The following is a 19,901-nucleotide window of genomic DNA, read 5'->3' as shown; positions in this document are numbered from 1 at the left end:
TTGCTGTTATACTGATTTTATTTGCCAAGAAATAAATAATGGGAACTAATGACAAGTATTCATTGCTGTTCAAATTTGTGACAACATGTTATGTTTACACATCCGCTTGTTCTGTTGATTAAAAAACTCATAATTATAATGTGACTTCCATTCCATTATTATTATAATTAGTTATTATAACTATATCAAATTTATGTTTGATGCTTTATCTTTGTCACTGAAACCTGCAACTAGATACTTTTATGTTATAGTAATTAATGCTATGATCATATAAACATTAATATTTAATTATATTATGTAAAAACTCATGTCCATAAAGTGAATGATTGATTATCATCATATTTAATTTAATTAACATCTTGATCGAGTGAAAATATGAAAAATTATATTGATAATTAAATAAATTCATGTCGTTTGCTATGTTTGTGTTATTATTGTGAAAAGATTTCATTTAATTGATTTAATTTTTAATTATAATTTAATCAAAACATAATTATTTAAAACACTATAGCTCCCGAGATTGATTTATTATCCAACCAACCTTTCATAATTACCTACCAGCGTTTGTTTGCTGCAAATCAAAGTTATAATATTACGGAGTAGTAATTATTTTTTTATAATAAATATCAATCATAATACTCGCGTGTACCGCGAGTAAAATACAACTGAGATTACTTTTACTAGATAAACTTTTCTTTACTAGCAGCTTGCGGTTCATTTTTGTTGTTTTATTGCTATTCCTTTGCTATGTTTGTATTGTTATTGTGAAACGATTTTATTTAACACATTTAATTTTTTATTATAATTAAAACAAAACAATTAATTAAGCATATGAAATAATATAACTCCCGTGATTGATGTATTATGCAATCAACATTTCATACTTAATAATCAGCGTTTGTTTGCTGCCAATTCAGATTAAAAATAATACTCGCATAGATCATAAATAAAACAAAACTTAGATTATTAGATAAGCTTTTCTTTACTAGAATTGTGCGTTCTACGGTGTTCTGTTGCCACTTCCTGCCATTTCCGAGAATGCCTCTTAGGGATAGACCGTCACATGATACTCCTTCGGAAATAACGATTGTGGTATTAGCGACTTAAGAAGTCCACTTTTAGAGTTGTCTTCCTCGCGTGTTGCTATGTGTCCCAGGCTCTCTCTCCCAATCCCCGCGAGAGCCATGCCCAGGCTACAGCAACTCCATGTTATGACTATTCATTGGCTCACAGTCTACAGTCATCCTAACTTCTTTGAACTCATCTGCTTCCTCTCTTGTAAGTTTTAACTTCCTTTTTTACCTCCTCACCAGACCTACTATAATCATCCTAGTACTTCCCTCCTTCCTCTCCAGTGTGACTTCTACTCTTTCTCTTTGATGTATTCTCTTTCTCCTTACCTGATAGAAAGGTGTGGCTTTTACTCATCTTTGTTGGACAGTTTTGCCTTCTTCCAATATCAGCCTTTTTTCTCTCCTGCCTTTGAATAACCATGGGTTATGTTCCTCCCTTTCCAGGTAACAGACTGATATAGAGCAGATAATCTCCTTAAACCATATTTATATAGTAGGAGTTGTGCATTCTGTTTATAAAGATAAGACAAATTTTTGTCTAGTGGTATACTTTCTCTTCAATCATTTTCTACAAAATAGATGATAAATATTGTACATTTGTAAGTGTAAGTTATACTCATATAAGATAAACATTTAACAAGATATCTAACCAGATAGTAACTAGTTCACTCCCCAGTTTTAGACGATTAGTGATTTATATATAACAAATCTATTGAGCTACTACTGTTCCTAGCTCTGTGAATTCTCTATGTAGGGTCACTGGTTGCCATGGTTATTTTTAGTTCCTTATGCTAACGTCCTGTTCATAAGAAGGTGCTGACAACTCTAACCCAAGGTCATGACCCCAATTATAACATATCTTGATTTATACTCTTATGTCAGGTACTTGAAATATTTTAGCTATATTCTTCCACCAACCTATTCTACCAAACATATATCTACTCTTGGCTTTTTCATTTCACTCTTGCTTGTATTGTTCATAGCTTGTCTTCTAGTTTTCATATTAAAAGTTGCTGCACCTTGTTGTGAGTTCTTATCTGAAGATTATTCTCCTAATAACTGTTAAGGTTTATATAATATAAAATTACAAACATTTTTAGAATATAAACTTCATATGTTGTGGTCATACATGTATCTCTTTAATCAACTGAAACATATTCAAGTAAGCCCACACTGCATGACTAGATAGACACGAGGAAAGGTTATTTTTCAGAGAGCAGCTTTTGCATATTTTCTAGAAAAAGTCCAACTTTTCTAAACTGTTGATTCAATTAACCCTACTTTTTAATGAAAAAAATGTTATAAAGCAAATGATATATTCAAAAACTACTGATCCATGACCTGGTGATCATCTGACTCACTGACCCTCTAATCACCTGACCACTGACATGGCTGGCATGGCCAATAATTAGAAATAATGCACTTTTGGTGGGAGCCAATTTCGGTGCACTTAACATATTCATGAATACACTTGTCCTTTTCTTTTAAATTTGTGCTAATATCAATCAGTCTTTTACAGTACTCATCTGTGCCGGCAACCATCTTTCTTCTTATAATAACAGTTACTGCTAGTTAACACTATCATCAACTTCCTCTCTTTTCTTTTTAACTCTCTCATTAGGTTCTTATTCGTTTCTCTATTTTCCCTTTTTTATAATACTCATTCCATTGTTCATCATATTCATTACTTAATCTCTCCGTGTCACTAATCTCTATCTCCATGTCATCATCCACTCACCCTCTTAGCCCTTCTAAAAGCCTGGGCATGGTTCTCGTGGGGGATTGGGAGAGAGGGCCTGGACACATACCCACATGCGGGGAAGACAATTCTAAAAGTCGACTTCTGAAGTCGCTAATATCACAATCGTTATTTCCGAAGGAGTATCATGTGACGGTCTTATTTATGATCTACGCAAGTATTATGTATTATTTTTAATCTGAATTGGCAGCGAACAAACGCTGGTTAGTAAGTACGAAATGTTGGTCGCATAATAAATCAATCACGAGAGTTATATTATTTTATAAATTCAATTAATTATGTTTTAACCTAAGTATAATAAAAAATTAAATCAATTGAATAAAAAAATTCTCAATAACAATACAAACATAGCAAACGAATAGCAATAGAACAACAAAAATGAACCGCAAGCTGCTAGTAAAGAAAAGTTTGTCTAGCAAAAAGCTTTGATAGTAATTTTTGAATCGCTCCATTTTTTATCAGTATAGGAAATAAAACTGCTAGCGTGAAAACGCTAGAGAATAGTAACCTATGGTTCTTATCGTTTTTTTATCAAGCGGGGTGTTACGTAACCACCCAGCCTACCAAAAATATAGGGCATTTTACTAAATCAAGTCACATGACCGTGACGATAGGCTTTTAAACGCGCCACATCTAATACATCGTGAGATCCGAATCTAACGACATGCTTCTATTAGTATCAGTCTGAGCGTCATATGTAACATATGTCGCTCGTTTTGCAGAAGTTATCTTACCTCTTTTTTGCTATGTGTCCCAGGCTCTCTCTCCCAATCCCCCCCGAGAGCCATGCCCAGGCTAGCTAATCTCTATCTTCATGTCATCATCCATTCACCTTCTTAGCCTTTCTAAAAGCTATAGTAAATGTCGCGGGTTCTAATCTACATGGCATATGCTAGGAACCATGGAGCTGTCAGCTAAAACTCTTCTCTCTACTTGAATTACTGTAAACTCTGGTGATTAAACAAGGAGTGCTAACAGAAGTATATATTAACGTTATGTCACAATGCTAGTTCCTACATCTTCCTCAAACCATGCAGTTTGGATTAACTTAGCTTAGTTAAAATTTATAGGCCTATTATAAAAAATGCTGTTTGCTGGAGTTATTTTATTATTCAAATTTATCAAGTCCGATCTTTTTTTTGGTGAGTTCTTTCAACAAATATTCATTTCTTTAAGGGGGCATTGGCCTTATTTAGATACGTGGGGTTTTAGGTAAGTTTCATTCCATAATTTGATTTATTATACTCTAAAGGCAAACTACAGACTGGTACAATGAAACAAAACTGGGCATTTTATATACACTCAGTTGATGACAAATAGGCTCTTGATGTAACAGCAACAGTAAAAGTTGTAGGTAGATTTCTCATGGCCTTCGGTAGCAGTCGGGCAAACGTAAGTCTTATAAAATTTTGGAATAATGTTTAGTGGAAAAGCTAGCAGTTTTGGTTGGGAGTGTCTTTAACATTATGTTTCATTGTGTTATGCTCATGATATTTAGTAGTGGCTAAATCATGTGTACGGGTGGACTCTCTACCCTTCCTTCATTTTACTCTGAATGGATTAGTTAAGAATTTTTGCTATAATGCTAGCCCGGTTTGTTCCTTAGAAACCAAGCTAACAGCATTAGGATAAAGGATTGCACTGCATGGGTATCAAACCTAGATATTCAGATTACACACCGACCACACTGCCCCCTGCATCACTCTACTACCTTGAAGTAATAATTGTGCTCATATGCTAGTATATATGATGATCTCTCTCAGTGCATGGGCTACCATCATACTAGTATGGATAAAATGTTGTCAATTAAGGTATAATTTCAATCATATTTGTAATATAATCTTTGTCCATAGCAAAACACTCGGGCTCATATTCTTAGCTGTGATTAGTGTAGATGTACTGCTTCACATAGCCAACAATGACAAAAAACACATACTTTAATCTCTTAGGATTTACTTTCATTTCTTTAAAAGGTTGTGGCAAACATTGATTGACAGCAATGATTAACTATTGCATAATATCTCAAACATTGACAAACTGTCTGTATTTTCAAGTTATGACTTTTAAATAACTTAAATATTGTACAATATATCTCTCACTAAATATAATTAAAACATCAAAATAGCCTACACACCTATATCTGTATTTTGCATATTACTGTAGTTTTCTATCATATCATATATTGTGAATCCATCAAATAATATGTTAAATATGAGGTACAAACCATATTATATAAACATTAGCCTGGTTGTTTGTGTGAGACTTTTATATAGAAACATGTGAGGGATTACTCTACACATGTCTGCCTACACAAGTTTTTACATCCTCTCTAGACCACCCATCATCATATCTTCCCTGTATTATGACTGGCTCTCGAATGTGAGAGGACTAATCCAGGGATCAATTTTACTCCCGTGACGACAATAAATAATGTTTGCTCTTCTCTTGGTTGGTTGCTAAGCCCTGGGGGATTGTATACTCATCTTCCACAATGTAGTATTTATCTTAGACCACGTTCAAACAATAGCAGGACCCTTGCAATGAAGTAGTCTGAGATGGTGATCCCACATTCCTTCTTACATAATGGAAAGAGTCAGGTCGATGAATAGATTTCTGAGAGCCTGCGATCTTTTGGTAATAAAATATCATGGTGATGTGCAGATTATGATATTACCTTATATGGTAATTTGAGTACAATAGCTGAAGTATTATATACACAGTGCAGTGGCAGGTATGTTTGTTCATTATCTTAAGTATGTATAAAGAGCTTTTATGTTTGTCACACAGAATTACTGGGGCTAAACACTTGCAAGCACTCTCTGTAGGATTCATAATTTAACCATAATCTACCCTCTCAATACCAGTCCTCTGGTAATATAGCAGCTGTAGAAGATATGGATGTACAGCATGGCTATAAACCATTTAAATCTAGAAGGATATTTTGGTATATAAAAAAACAAATTCTTTAAAATAGGTTTTAGGTTCTGAAGATAAGATACAACAAAGTACTTTTGTCAATCAGTAATACAGTTGACATCAGTTTCATTTTTTTAGATGGAGTTCATTTTGAAATACTGGTCCCTTCTCAACATGAGAGTATTATTATCATAGAATCATCTTTCATAGCTTTATAAAAGACTAGCTTTACAAACCGCTGTTGCCCGGGTAATAGAAAATATTTGATCAGAAAATGGATTTGTATTTAACATATAACAACATTTGCCATTTTAACTTTCAAACTACATATCATGAGAAAATTGTTAGTTGAAATAATTTAATGGAAACCAAAAACAGCTAAAAAGATTTTCAAACTTTGTCAAACACCTTTTAAACCCATATTTCCTCATATCATGAGACAAATGTTTTGTGCGTGTCAAATTAATTAAAAAAAATAAAATGACCATAAAAAAGTTTAGAGGTAAATGTGAAATAATTAGCAATTAATAGTTAAATTAAGTCGGTTTTGCTATGATTACAATAAATCATGATTTGGTAATTTGGTTATGATACAATTAGTACGAACTGAGAAAACAAAATAAAAATCTTAAATATGTAGAATTATTAATAATAATTCTTGCATGGAAGCGTGTGCGTATAAAAAAAGTTGCCGTTCTAGCAGAGGCTATCCATCAAACCTTTGAATACAGAGACATTCCTATTCTACGAAGACTATTCCCGTAGAAAAAAACTTAACTGTCCAGGCGAAAAAATTTGGCCTTGACCCCAAATATAGTAATTTAACCCTACGAAAAAAGATTCTTAACAATGGCGTCGTGCCGCATAGTAAAATAATCAGCGTGCGCTATAGCTATATCTATTGCTGGAAGGCAGACATACGACACACATACTTTGATAAATATATATACGGATTGTGACCCTACAGAACAGAGTGCACTGGCAGCGCTGGGCAAGCACTGCTTACATTATTTGAAATGACTAGTTGACTTCCCATTCCTAGTTATCACTCGATGTTTTTACATTTTCTAAGTTTGTACCTGAGCCTTCTCCATGGCTTAACAACAAGTTATTAGGTGTCCTTGCTATGTTGGACAATTCCTGATTACCAGTGTGTCTGGTTATAAGGAAGATGATTGACCTAGTTGTAACCAGTTTACTTCAATATTAGCCAATCATTGCTGTTTATATTGAACCTTTTTGTTAATTCTAAGGCTATTTGTCACAGATTAGATATGAATACAAAGGCTATCTGTTACAGATCAATCATGAATACTAAAGCTATTTGTCATCAGCCTTAGTATTGGCCCTACAGTATTGCATCTCCTGGCAGCAGTAGACAAATGTGCTGTTTGTTAGTACATTTTGTCTCAATTCTAAAGATTTAATCACTTTTTGTCATGTAAGTTTACATAAGAACCAATCACTTGCCTTGATAAGAGATCCTTTGGTACAACTTGTTTCTTCAATATTGCCCATTGCCTTTGGCTACTAGAGATAAATTTTACTGCAATTTATATGCACAACCTTATTGTTAGACAATCATTGCTGTTCCTGTTAGCCACTTTCTTATCAATGCTAAGGAACTGTTCATATTTAATATTAGAAAGGTGGCCAGCTGCAACACTGAGACCAGCTCTAAAGCATTGACGGGTCCACATTGAGTAGGGAATACCATATGTTAAGGCCGGGTCACACGTATCGTGTAATTTCAACTATTCTGGGAAATTCCATTCGTATCAAATTTCTGACCTGCCACACAGAGTTTTCCCACCACGTATTCGTACGAAACTAACTTTCAACTAGCCAATCATAACGCGGTGATAAATTGAAGCCGATTCCGTTTCAATCATTTGCTTCAGTACAAACATGCGGGTCAGATCTAAAAAAGATAACGATTTGTGAGTTTCTAGTCGCGATTCCTAAAATCCTAAAATTCCTATTCCTTATAATATCCTTATTCCTAAAATCGGTTGCGGAATGCACACGTAAATTAATTTTGGGCCTACAATATAACTGCGCGTTAATAAGGTCGTTTCTACGCAACTACAAAACTGGTAATGCTAGTTGCACTGAGTAGTTGTAGTAGGCTGTTGTTGTAAATGGTTTTAGTATACTTTTGAATAGAGCTTGTACATTGATAATATTATTACTAACTATTACGTATGTACTACATTGCAAAACGGTTATTTTGTATGACTACAGCAGGTTTTGGCTTGCCCACAACACCGTTTTACTTTTTCTTCTAATTACAATACAAATTTGAACCTGACTTTTCAGCAATTATTAGCCTAGCTACAAAACAGTTATATTTCTATTAAATACATATTGGAACCTGACTTTTCAGCAAATATTAGTCTAGCTACAAAACAGTTATATTTCTGTTAAATAAATCCATTACGTCCATGGTACTACTGATTACATATAATCGCCAACACCGTACACAGTTTCAAACCGAGTTAGGAACTGCGGGCTAGAAACTCGCAAATCGTTATCTTTTTTAGATCTGACCAAACATGCGCAAAAGAAAACGGCCTTCAACATTCAACTAACCTTTTCAACCAACCAATCAAACAGGAGGAATTTCTGACGTTTCGTCCAATTCAGGATTCGTTCATCGTGCGCAAACAACGATAGACGAAACCGTCCAAATGTCCATTCGTACGAATCGTTTCGTCCATATTTCGCCGATTTCGTGAGAATTTTGTCTCGTGTGGCCCTACCTTTAATCTATGCCAGTCTAAATGATTTGGAATTTTGCCAAGCTATGCAGCTGGCATTATATAGCATGAGTGCAGTTCAATGATGGACATGTGTGTTCATAAAAATCACTGCTAGATGAGTAGAAAGGAGAAAATGGATCACGTATAAATATGAAATTGTATTTAATTATAAATATTAAACAAGAACTGCAAGTGATTTCAATTAAACAAAGAGAAAGGTATCAGCCAAGAGGCGCATGAAGCTGGTCTCCTGTCTCGTCTGTATCAGTAGGAGTATGCAGATAAATATCCAGTCTGTTAAGTCTCTCCATCATGGCAGCCATATCTAAATAAACATATATTTATTAGTGTCTAATATAAGCTTCAGTTAATCAGTGCAAGGAAGCTGAATCCTCGAAAAAAAGCAAAATTAATACACTAGGACACTTATATTTCGCTAGTATCTAGATTCCTGAGTAGCATAAAGAGTAAAATTTTGATGCAACTTAATTTCGCAGCTTTGATGAGTGCGAAAATATAGTGATGTGAAAATAAATGCAGTGGAACAAACATAATTAGATTTCTCAGGTTCGGTTCATCGGTAAGAAAACAATTTGAGACTAGTTTGTAATTGTGAACCACAGGTAGAATTGTGTGGCCCAGATCAATAATGCAATTTGATTGCTTGCTGCCATTTGTTTCTTGAACTATCATTAAACAAAGCTATTTAATTCCGCATTTTCGCTCGTTCGTTATAATAGTTTAGTTTCGCTCATGAAATTTTTGTGAGAGAATGACTTCGCGAAAACGCAAAACTTAGATGAGGCAAATACATAAGTGTCCTACGGTATCACAAACGAACAGTCCGTATGCTTTCAAACTTCTATGAAGAATATGCTACAGCAGCTCAGTTTAGTGCTACCTGGTGGACTGAATGGTATATCCAGAAAAGCTACATAGGTGTTGGCTTACACATGACTAAAATACCTCTACAGTCAATATTGTGAGACAAGTTCTAATGCTGAATCTTTAAAAGTCAGCATCTCTAGTTTTAAACGACTGTCAAAGTTGCTGTTTCCTGGAGTACACTGCTGTAAACCCATGTCAGATTTATGCTGGACTTGTCAGCGGAACGACACCATTATCTACCAGTAATTATTTTAATGTTTGCCCATATACTCTAATTTGTGATGTAGCTAAATCTTGAATTAACTTCAAAAACCTTTTTGTAAGAAAATTTGTAGATTTTTCTCTGCTTAGCTAAGCAACTATTTAAATTATAATCTTTTTAAATTTAGGAACACTTTCTGAGGTCATGACCCATATATTATATATGTTATATTGGAATGTATAGCATCAGAATTATCTCCTCACAACAACTGGATCTATTGTTGAAAAACTATATGTTCATACCACACATGAATAGGCCTACTAAGGTTATGTGTCATAGATATGAAATGAATAGAATGGCTATCTGTCATAGGTTTGACATGAATACCAAGGCTATCTGTCATAGATCTGACATGATTGCTAAAGCTATCTGTCATCAGTCTTAGTATTGTCCCTTCAGTATCACATCTCCTGGCAGCAGCAGACAAGCATGCTAGTTGTTGGTACGTGTCAGACATTTTCCCTTTGATTTAACCAGGCAATTTTCATAATGCATGTTTACATAAAGCCTTGTTTCTATATGACAGAGCACTGATCGTGCGGCCCAGTGATCGCACGCTATGCATTGCTTGGGCTGTGATGCAGTGTTTCCATAGCGCTCGTAGGCGCCATGCTTGCTTTGGACAGGGTGGGTAATTTCCTTACTTTTTTGTAGATTTTTTCAAAAAACAGCCCTCCGTTCGAATTGTGGGATAGGTTGAAAAGGACGGGTGGTGTATTGTGGGATACATCATTATGCGCACCCGTCGCATGGATCTACTGTTGGATCCTTGCGATCGGCGCACGGTCGTCGTGCGTTGACGTTTCCACATCACAGCCAGCCTTCGTCTGACATCGTGCGCCTTGTTGCACGCCTTGCACTGTGATATGAAAACCAGGATTTAGAGCCAAGAGATCATTTGGTGTAACTTGTTTCCTCAATAATGCCCACTATCTATGGCTATTCGAGATGGATTTTACTGCAATTTAGACAGTCTAGCTTAACATTAGTCAATCATTGCTGTTCCTGTTAGCCAATTTCTTATCAATGCTCAGGAACTGTTCATATTTAATATTAGAAATGTGGCCAGCTGCAGCAGTGAGACCAGCTCCAAAGCATTGAAGGGTCCACAATGAGTAGGGAATACCATCTGTTAATCTATGCCAGTCTACAAGATTTGGAATTTTGCCAAGCAATGCAGGTGGCATTATATAGCATGGGTGCAGTTCAATGATGGACATGTGTTCATAAAAATCACTGCTAGATGAGTAGAGAGGAGAAAATGTATCAAGTACAAATATGAAATTGTATTTAATTATAAATCTTGAACAAGAATTGCATGTGATTTTAATTAAACAAAGAGAAAGGTATCAACCCAAAGGCTCATGGAGCTGGTCTCCTGTCTCGTCTGTATCAGTGGGAGTACGCAGATAAATATACAGTCTATTAAGTCTCTCCATCATGGCAGCCATATCTAAATAAACAGATATTTATTAGTGTTTATTATAAGCAATAATATATAATATAATGTTTCTCTTTTTATGAGAATTGTACCATCTCACAATCACCTTGTGTAAACCATCCTTCAGACTAAGGGAAGGTTCACAAGAGATGGTTTGGAGATGTGACTACTGTAGACTAATCTGCTCAGTTACTGTACAGCAATACAATTTAGTCTGTGATTCACTTATTCACAACAGCTAATTATGAGCGATGCGCTCACTTTGCACATTAACCAATAGAACTAATTGCTGACCAGCCAATAGCAATAATGAACCAATACTCATCATATCCATTCCTTATAAGTTAATAACTAGCAAGACAAAGTATACATGAAGGTAAATGAATACATGTTGTTACTGATGAACAGTAAATAGGTGGATATTAAAATTCAAATACTAGTTATACTGCGAGTAAAACTTTACCTGCCGTCATTTGATTGTTTGCTTCTTGAAGGGCTACAATCTGCTGCTGAGACTCTACTAACTCCTCCCTCTGATTGGCTAATTCTAAAACAATATAAACATGGCTTATGTACTGCTACCACTAGGAGACTCTACTGCTACACAACTGATACTTACAATTAATGCTTGTTATTGTACAATGCTAATGCCAATGCTAAAACAACACTTTAATCAGGGTTCATGTACTGTTACATCTTACAAAAAGAAGACATAAGCAAGTGTAACATTACAATTAGACAGCTTTATTAGCAACTGAACCACAGTTAACACTAGCCAACTCAACACTGAACAAGGTCAGCTGACCAGCTGCTAAGTAAGACAAAAGATAGGGGGATGACTCATCCTAAGCTATTTATAGAGCACTAGCTGCACATGTCTGGGCAGGAACAAAACTGAACTCTAGTGATAGTGCATACATATCAGGTACTACCATAGACCTATTAACTATACTAGACTGGGCAATGCGAAGCCACGGCGTCCTACATAAATAGCCACATTCATCGCGACGTAACGTCAACGCTTTGTTCAATTGCAGCTGGTCAGGCAAGCGAGTCATCTTTGTTTACATTGAAAGAATGGCTGAGACAGCTTTGTTGCTACATGTAATTTGACATAACTACTAAAGTACACAAGATATTGGTTTAAAATTTTAGATGCAAAGCTTATACACTATGCTTTTCCTACCCTGCAAATTTGTAAACATAAAGTTAAATATTTCATATGTAAAGTGCCAGTAAAAATGTATATATCTATTCAAAAAATATTGCAAAATTATCAATGTTGCCCTATGCTATGGGCTAACATGTCAGATAGCTAGGTGTACAAACTGATTTCAAATGCATACACGCTGGTAAATGGTACACTGATCGCAGTCTGCCATGAACTTAAATGTTGGGTCTTAGGTGTTATGCAAACAGCATCAGAAAAATCATAGAAAACAAACGACAAATGGTACACTTTTCTAGACATAATTATTTTGACAGGCTACACATGACTAAAGATGACCAGTCGGCTGAGCTTTGATCTAAGATTACTTTTGTTAGCTGCTACCTTTGTAGCCTTGTGGTGAATTCTAATTCTGAAATATCTGGATGTGATAGTTTTAACTAACGCTGGCTGTGCTGTGACTTGAGCATGGAAATTCCTGATGCAAATTGCTTTGTAAAACCAATAAAAGAGTCTTAGTGACCACCAGCTTGTGTATGTCCGCAGTGATTCCTTGTAAGTCGACACACCGCCGGATAATCTGTTCTGAGCCTAGACATATCTTTGTGATGACAGGATGAAGTGTAAACAGACCACCTCTATCTTTTACACTGATTAGTGTCGCATCATCCCTGGTGCGTAAACCTGAACAGGAGGCTATAAAGCTGGTACAGTCATTGCAGTTGAGTTTTAAGCTCCGTACCACATAACCTGCTAAATAAATATTATATGTTAATATTATTATAAAAAGTATATGTGTCAACCGTAAAATAAATTTACCTAAATCTCACTGATCTGCTGCAGTATTATACCAAGCCACTCTGCTACCTGTATATCTGTTCTATAGACTAACAATAAGTGAAAGTAGCTAATACCAAAATACATGTACATACCTAAATCATGTACCACAATATGGGCAGTCATGCAGTTTAGCACATGCAGCAAGGCTGCAATGTGTGCCAGATCTCTTGTATTGTAGAAAATTTGGAGGAATTGGTTGTATTTACCTACCGATGTACTCCACTATGTCCGAGACAGATTTTGACAGATTGATTTCCAGCCGTTCGCTTGATTCCAAATAATCATGGAAGTCATCGTCACTTTCTACAAGAATTTTTCTTCGTTTAGATGAGAGAAGTAGGGAGCAGGGGCCATCTGAGCTATCACAATCAAGACAGTTAGCACTCGTGCTTGGTGTGATGTGTGTTTTCACTAGTCGAGCTTTCAGTGCAGATTTGAAGCTACGGATATCTGGATTATTGTTGAAACCTTCCTTGGCCCGATTCTTTGAGGACAGTGTTTCTATATGCTCTTGTCTAAGCTTGTACAGAAGTAAATACTTGGCCTCGCGAAATGTTTGAAAAATTTAATTCCCTATTCCAAGGTATGAGGTATGCTTATGTAGAGGGTCGGAAATGATCTCTTCAGATTGTTTGGCGGCTGTTGGCTCTTCATAGCAAAGTGAAGGTTCCAGGACTGGCTCATTGCGGTCTGGTGGAGATGATTTAGATAGTGTTGGTCGGCATAACAGTTGTCTATGCTTTGGTTGAGTCGGTTGTAAATATTTTGGCGGAGAATCAAATACCCTTAGTACAGCAGTAGGTTCTAGTATGGCAGTCATCACCATACTCATTTACTAGCCCGTGTCCACCTGCCATGGTCGTGAATAACTTCATGAAATGGGCAACACTTTGTCTACTTCGCGGTTGGCACCTCTTTGTGCAAAGCAACTTTTCAAATATTAGTGCCAGCAATGAACTTTAGGAAAACATTTTGGAATAACTATTATTTGTATGCATATCTCGAAAAAATCCGCAAGATTTCTTGCTCTTCATATCTAGGTACCTCTCACAACCACACTTGAAAACAATTTAAGTAAAATTTACCTTTGAATCATTTCCAGTGCTGGTAGTTGCTCCACTCTCCATGGCTTCCTACTTAAAAATATGGCCTGGACTAGGCAAAGTGAACAAAGCAACAAAGTGAACATAGACCTATTTTCTGATGCTGTTTGCATAACACCTAAGACCCAACATTTATATTCATGGCAGACTGCGATCAGTGTACCATTTACCAGTGGGTATGCATTTGAAATCAGTTTGTGCACCTAGCTATCTGACATGTTAGCCCATAGCATAGGGCAACATTGATAATTTTGCAATATTTTTGAATAGATATATACATTTTTACTGGCACTTTACATATGAAATATTCAACTTTATGTTTACAAATTTGCAGGATAGGAAAAGCATAGTGTATAAGCTTTGCATCTAAAATTTTAAACCAATATCTTGTGTACTTTAGTAGTTATGTTAAATTACATGTAGCAACAAAGCTGTCTCAGCCATTCTTTCAATGTAAACAATGATGACTCGCTTGCTTGACCAGCTGCAAGTGAACAAAGCGTTGACGTTACGTCGCGAGGAATGTGGCTATTTAAGTGGGACACAATGCTGAGCCGTGATGCAATGGATTGCCCAGTCTAGTATAGTTAATAGGTCTATGGGTACTACATACAAAGGAGGTGTACAGACGTCATCATATTTTATGACAAGAAATAAATCCAGCTCTACTAAAATTAAAAACTCACCTGCCGTCTTGCGATTATCCTCTTCCTGCAAGGCTACAATCTGCTGCTTAGACTCTGCTAACTCCGCTCCCTGATTGGTCAATGCTAAAACAATAATATGATGATAATGATATAACAATCATGGCTCATATATTGAGGATGTGTAGAAACATCAATATTCTGTTAACAACTATAGAATCATGGTTCATGTACTGTTACTACATGAGATATAGAGAAACGAAAGAGTATAGACTCAGAACTGGTGCAAAGAGTTTATGGTGAGGAGTAAATTAGTTTTGGTATAAATTTACGAATTAACACATTTTTAACACACTTTTAAAAACTAAAAAGAAATGAAGTTTTGTAGAAAGAATATTTTCATGAGCTCAGGTACTGTTGTTCCAGTAACAGCTTAAGAACTGTTAATCCTACCTTTTGATTTTTGATTGTCAGCTTTGTGCAGGGCAGCGAATTTTTGGTACGTGGCTGCATGGGCTACAACAAAGTGAAAATAAAGACTTCATTATAATAAAAGGATCAACAGACAAACCATCTTATGAATAGGAAGCCTTCCCCTTATTTATTATAGCCTCAGGTATATGTGGAAGGAAGCAACTGGTGCTGTGGGTGCAATGTTATTACTATTAGTTAAAACTATTTCAGCAAATGCTAAATAATAGCCTGAAAAACTAGCGCTAAAAGTTTATGTTAGGAGTTAATAAAATGATAATCAACTAGTATGGTTGATAGGAACAAATATTTTATAAGTTCCTACTGCATTCTTGCCTAATTCCTAATGCTTAAAACCTTCCTATTGCATGTTGCACTTATCTTCTCTAAGGCTACAACCATGTGTACAGCCTCAGTGAGTAATAATAGACTGAGAACCTGCAATAAAACTGAAAAACCTTTTGAGTCCAAATTGATACAGCTTCACACTAGTCTCAGGCCCTTTAGCTACTACTATAATTCTAGTAAATAGCTCATGTTTCTATTAAAACTGTAGTGAGTAAAAAGAATATTCATGAATCAGGAGAGTTCAGCAAAGTGCTGACTAATAGCTGCCACAAGGTGTTGAGCTGCTAACATCACTTTAATCCTATCAGTTTTGAATAAAGAATTAAAATACTCAGACTATAATTATTCAAGAGAGAGCAGAGGTGATGAGTGATTAGCAAGGGCTGAGTGTTGGCTGAAGAGGAGAGGCTGAACTGACAGCATTTAATACAGAGACAGAGCTGAACTGCTTCTACAGCCCACTGCAGTCTCTATGCAAGGAAAATGTAGATGGAATTCCCCAGGGTATGTTTATAAAGATACCCTGGGAACAAGCAGAGAGTTATGCAATATAGTACAAGTGAGTAGCTGGTATCACACTGTATAATAATCCTACCTGCTAATACTGGCTGCTTCCAGCTCTTAAGCAGCTCTACTGTCTCTTTCTTTCCCACAGACTCTGCATACTCCAGAGGAGTTCTACTGCCTCTGTTCTTCATACTGAGGAGTGCAGAGACTTTATCAGGAGGAATGGAGGTCAGCATAGACTGCAGAGCTGCTGTGTGTCCCATATAGGCTGCCTTGTGCAGTGCTGTGTTCAGGTAGATATCCTGTATGTTGAGCAGGGAGACTCGTTGCTCTACTGACAGGCTGATCAGTAGAGTCTCTACTATCTCTGTATATCCACTCACTGCAGCCCATGTTAGAGCTGTGTAACCAACTCCATCCTTCTCAGCTATCAGCTTATACTTCTTACCAGAGGATACTGTGTGAAGTATAAGCTCTACTAACTCTCTATCTCCCTTCAACACAGCCCTGTGCAGAGCTGTATATCCACCCTCATCCTTCTCAAACAGCAACTCATCTGCTATTCCTCTCAATGGAGTGAGTAACAGAAGAGCTACACCAGGGTGGTCTCGGGAGATAGCCAATAGCAGAGCTGTATACGACTCACTGTCTCTGATAGTTGTTATAAGCTGAAGTAGCTGATCAGGAGGGGTGGTTGTTAGAGCAGCCCTAAGAGAAGTAATGTTAGGTGCTCCGCTAGCTCTAATATATTCACTAATCAATTGCTCCATCGTCTCCTGTAAAATACTCCACACAGTAAAATATGATAGAGAAAAATGAAGACAAATTGTGACTCAACTGCTGACTCTGGGTTAGCTGATGACTTATAAAGCTGCCAACCATAACAGAGTTGCTGCAGGTGAACCCTGGATATTCACAGAGTGTAAAAAGGAGACTAGAAATGTGATACTCTGGAGCTGGGAAATCAAGTATCAACACTCCTGCTATTTGCTCTCTCATGTGATAAACTAATGGGAATAAACTCAGTAAGATTTTAACAATGACAAAGCAGGAGACAGCAATAAGATTCATAGTCTCTTACTTTAAACACTAGTTTCCTATAAAACTGGTGACTAAATACAATCAGTGACCTGCAGCTGATTCTGATCAGAATTAAGGCAAGAGAAACAGCTAAAAACTCCAGTTTCAGAGCTCCTTATTCTATTCATAAGAGGAATATGACATATTTACAGTAGGAATTGTTTGCAGGTACAAAAATGACTGAGGAATGAAACCAGAGCCTCCTGACCTTAACTTAACCTCACTAAAGGATAGACTCTATGAGTCTCCTCAGGGTAGAGAGTGAGAGTCTCAAGAGGTCAGAGTTACATTATAATCACACTGACTCAGTGTCTCTCCTCATCTACTCTATTATTCCCATTAAGTATAATATCAACAGATGCTAATATAACAGAAAAGTTATACTTACCAGTGGGTGATCTGTAGGTGATATGCTTGCTGGACGCTCCATGTGTTTTATAGCTTGAAAATGTCTCCGCCCCTTATTCAACAATCTGCCTCTTGATTGGCTGAAGCAAATACAACTTGTCCAATTACAGAATAGTTCGCAGGCCAGTAATGACAATGAACAGTTAACATAGTAATACTATTGAATAATGTACACAGGAAACAATATTTAAATAATTCATTATGTGAGTCTATTATATGAAAAAGACATTTGATGAATGTTTAAAGGTTGACTTGCAACAAAATTCACATTACAGTTATTTGGTATCAAAAGATTCACCATGTCTTACTCTGTGGTGTTGTAGGTGCCAAATACGTGGAAAAGTGATTACAAGCTCTTAAAAGCTCAAAAACGAAAAGCCGTCATAGTTTGGAATCTATTTATTTCTCTGACGTAACCACGTAAATTGTTTATCGTCTTGTCACGTATGTTCTTACGTGAATTGAAAGGCCAATACAGAGCTCAATATAAAACCTATCGTAGTACTAGTTTATGACAAACACTTCGGGTTTTACCGAAGACCCCGTATCAAATAAAGATGCTCGCTACTTCATAGTTTAGTTCCGGCATTATTCAATTGTCAAGTCGTTATCTGATCACGTGACACAATACCTCGCAAATAATTTTTGCAGCACTTTTCGATTATCACAGGTAACCAACAGGCTCGTCATGAATATCAGACAGCATCATATGTACTCCTTCGAGGTAAGGCTAAAAAGTTTAACGATTTTTTACGGTAAGTTATAAGATATCAGTGATAAAAGGGACAGCGTTACGATAACGATAAAACAGACACGTAAGAACAATAGACTTTTAAGAGCTTGTAATCACACTCCTACATATTTGGCACCTACAACACAACAGAGTAAGACGTGGTGAATCTTTTGGTATCAAATAACTGTAATGTGAATTTTGTTGCAAGTCAACCTTTATCGCAAATCCAGGACTAATGCTAGTGATATGTGTGAGCCTAGCGTCACTAGTGATTCGCTGCATTAGATTACTGCCGGGTCTCACTGCCAATATGGGAACCAAGATTTACATGCTGGTGTCTAAGAACACAGTAATATTATATCCCTACTTCAGTAGTTCAAACATCCACAATGTTCAATATAGTTTGAACTATTGACTAGTTGAACTGTTTATATTACTATCAACTATATTATTATATCAGCTTCACAACTCATAAAACAGCATAATATTCTCCATTTTCCAGCATTCCAGAAGTTTGAATATGCCTAAGCCACAAGTAAATGTTTTACATGCGAGCACTATTTTTTATTCTAACTGCACTATAGCGAAATCCTGAACTAGGAAGTTTTGAACTGTCTTCCATCTTTATCATGAGCTCAAAAAAGTGTTTATATTAATATCGTTGTTGTTAAATATAATTTTTGAACAATAACTTTGAAGTTATTGCAGTCATATAGCTTCCTGCCATATTTTAAAAATCATAGAGTGTTCAATGAGTTTAAAAAGAGCATGATAGAGTACAAAGGTGTTCAGAGCAAAAACTACTATGCTGGGCCTTGTACCGATGTCAGTGAAAAAATGAAGCAAATACATCAGGATTTATAAATTGTTCATATGAAATGTTGTACATAGATACTCACCATAACAAAAGTAGATCTCCAGCTCTCTACATCCAACTCAAGCTCTCTCCAATCTCCTCTAGTGTGAATGTAAACTGGCAGTTGTAAAGCTATTACCACACACAAGCGGACCACCCAGGTATAACAAGCCACTGTACTTGAAGGCTTCAGGAAGTAACAATGAGTACACAACTCCAATGTGATCCACTGGGAGTAGCTCACTTATCTACAAATACAGAATGGTTTTACTGCTTGTAGGACAAAGTTGAGTAACTGAATGGATAGCAATTTCTCTTTCAGTTTCAGCATATGCTAGACCAGGCATGTGAAACATGGCCTGAGGACTCTGAGTATGTAAAAAAGGAAGTTAGTCTCCAGGTATTTCCATCAAAATTTGTGACTTTTGAAGATAAATACAATCCAAATGCTTCCTACATCTGCTTGAGAACATTAAATCTGTAAAAGCTCTCATGTCCAGCATTCATGCCCAGTCTGATGCACTGACACGAGTTAACCACTATAAAAATTGCATATAGAACTAGAAATACAACTATAGTTTTATAGTATGCATCTATATAATTTTATATTTGCAAACAATAACACTTAAGATATTCTGATCC

The 19,901-nt window shown here is 36.2% G+C and overlaps 1 protein-coding gene across 1 annotated transcript; it reads right to left on the bottom strand.

Moving 5' to 3' along the window:
• Nucleotides 1-10,980: 10,980 nt before the first annotated feature.
• Nucleotides 10,981-16,952, bottom strand: LOC137398367 (ankyrin repeat and sterile alpha motif domain-containing protein 1B-like). Its single transcript, XM_068084475.1, has 5 exons — nucleotides 16,271-16,952; nucleotides 15,310-15,372; nucleotides 14,899-14,982; nucleotides 11,565-11,648; nucleotides 10,981-11,113 (listed from the first exon to the last, which is right to left on the bottom strand). The coding sequence occupies exons 1-5, from the start codon at nucleotides 16,950-16,952 to the stop codon at nucleotides 11,010-11,012; spliced, it is 1,017 nt and encodes a 338-aa protein (XP_067940576.1). The 3' UTR covers nucleotides 10,981-11,009.
• Nucleotides 16,953-19,901: the final 2,949 nt, after the last annotated feature.

The sequence above is a fragment of the Watersipora subatra genome, chromosome 6 (assembly GCF_963576615.1).
Source record: "Watersipora subatra chromosome 6, tzWatSuba1.1, whole genome shotgun sequence".
NCBI lineage: Eukaryota > Metazoa > Bryozoa > Gymnolaemata > Cheilostomatida > Watersiporidae > Watersipora > Watersipora subatra.
The sequence above is the reverse complement of the archived record's forward strand: the minus strand, read 5'-3'. Positions and strand labels throughout refer to the sequence as shown.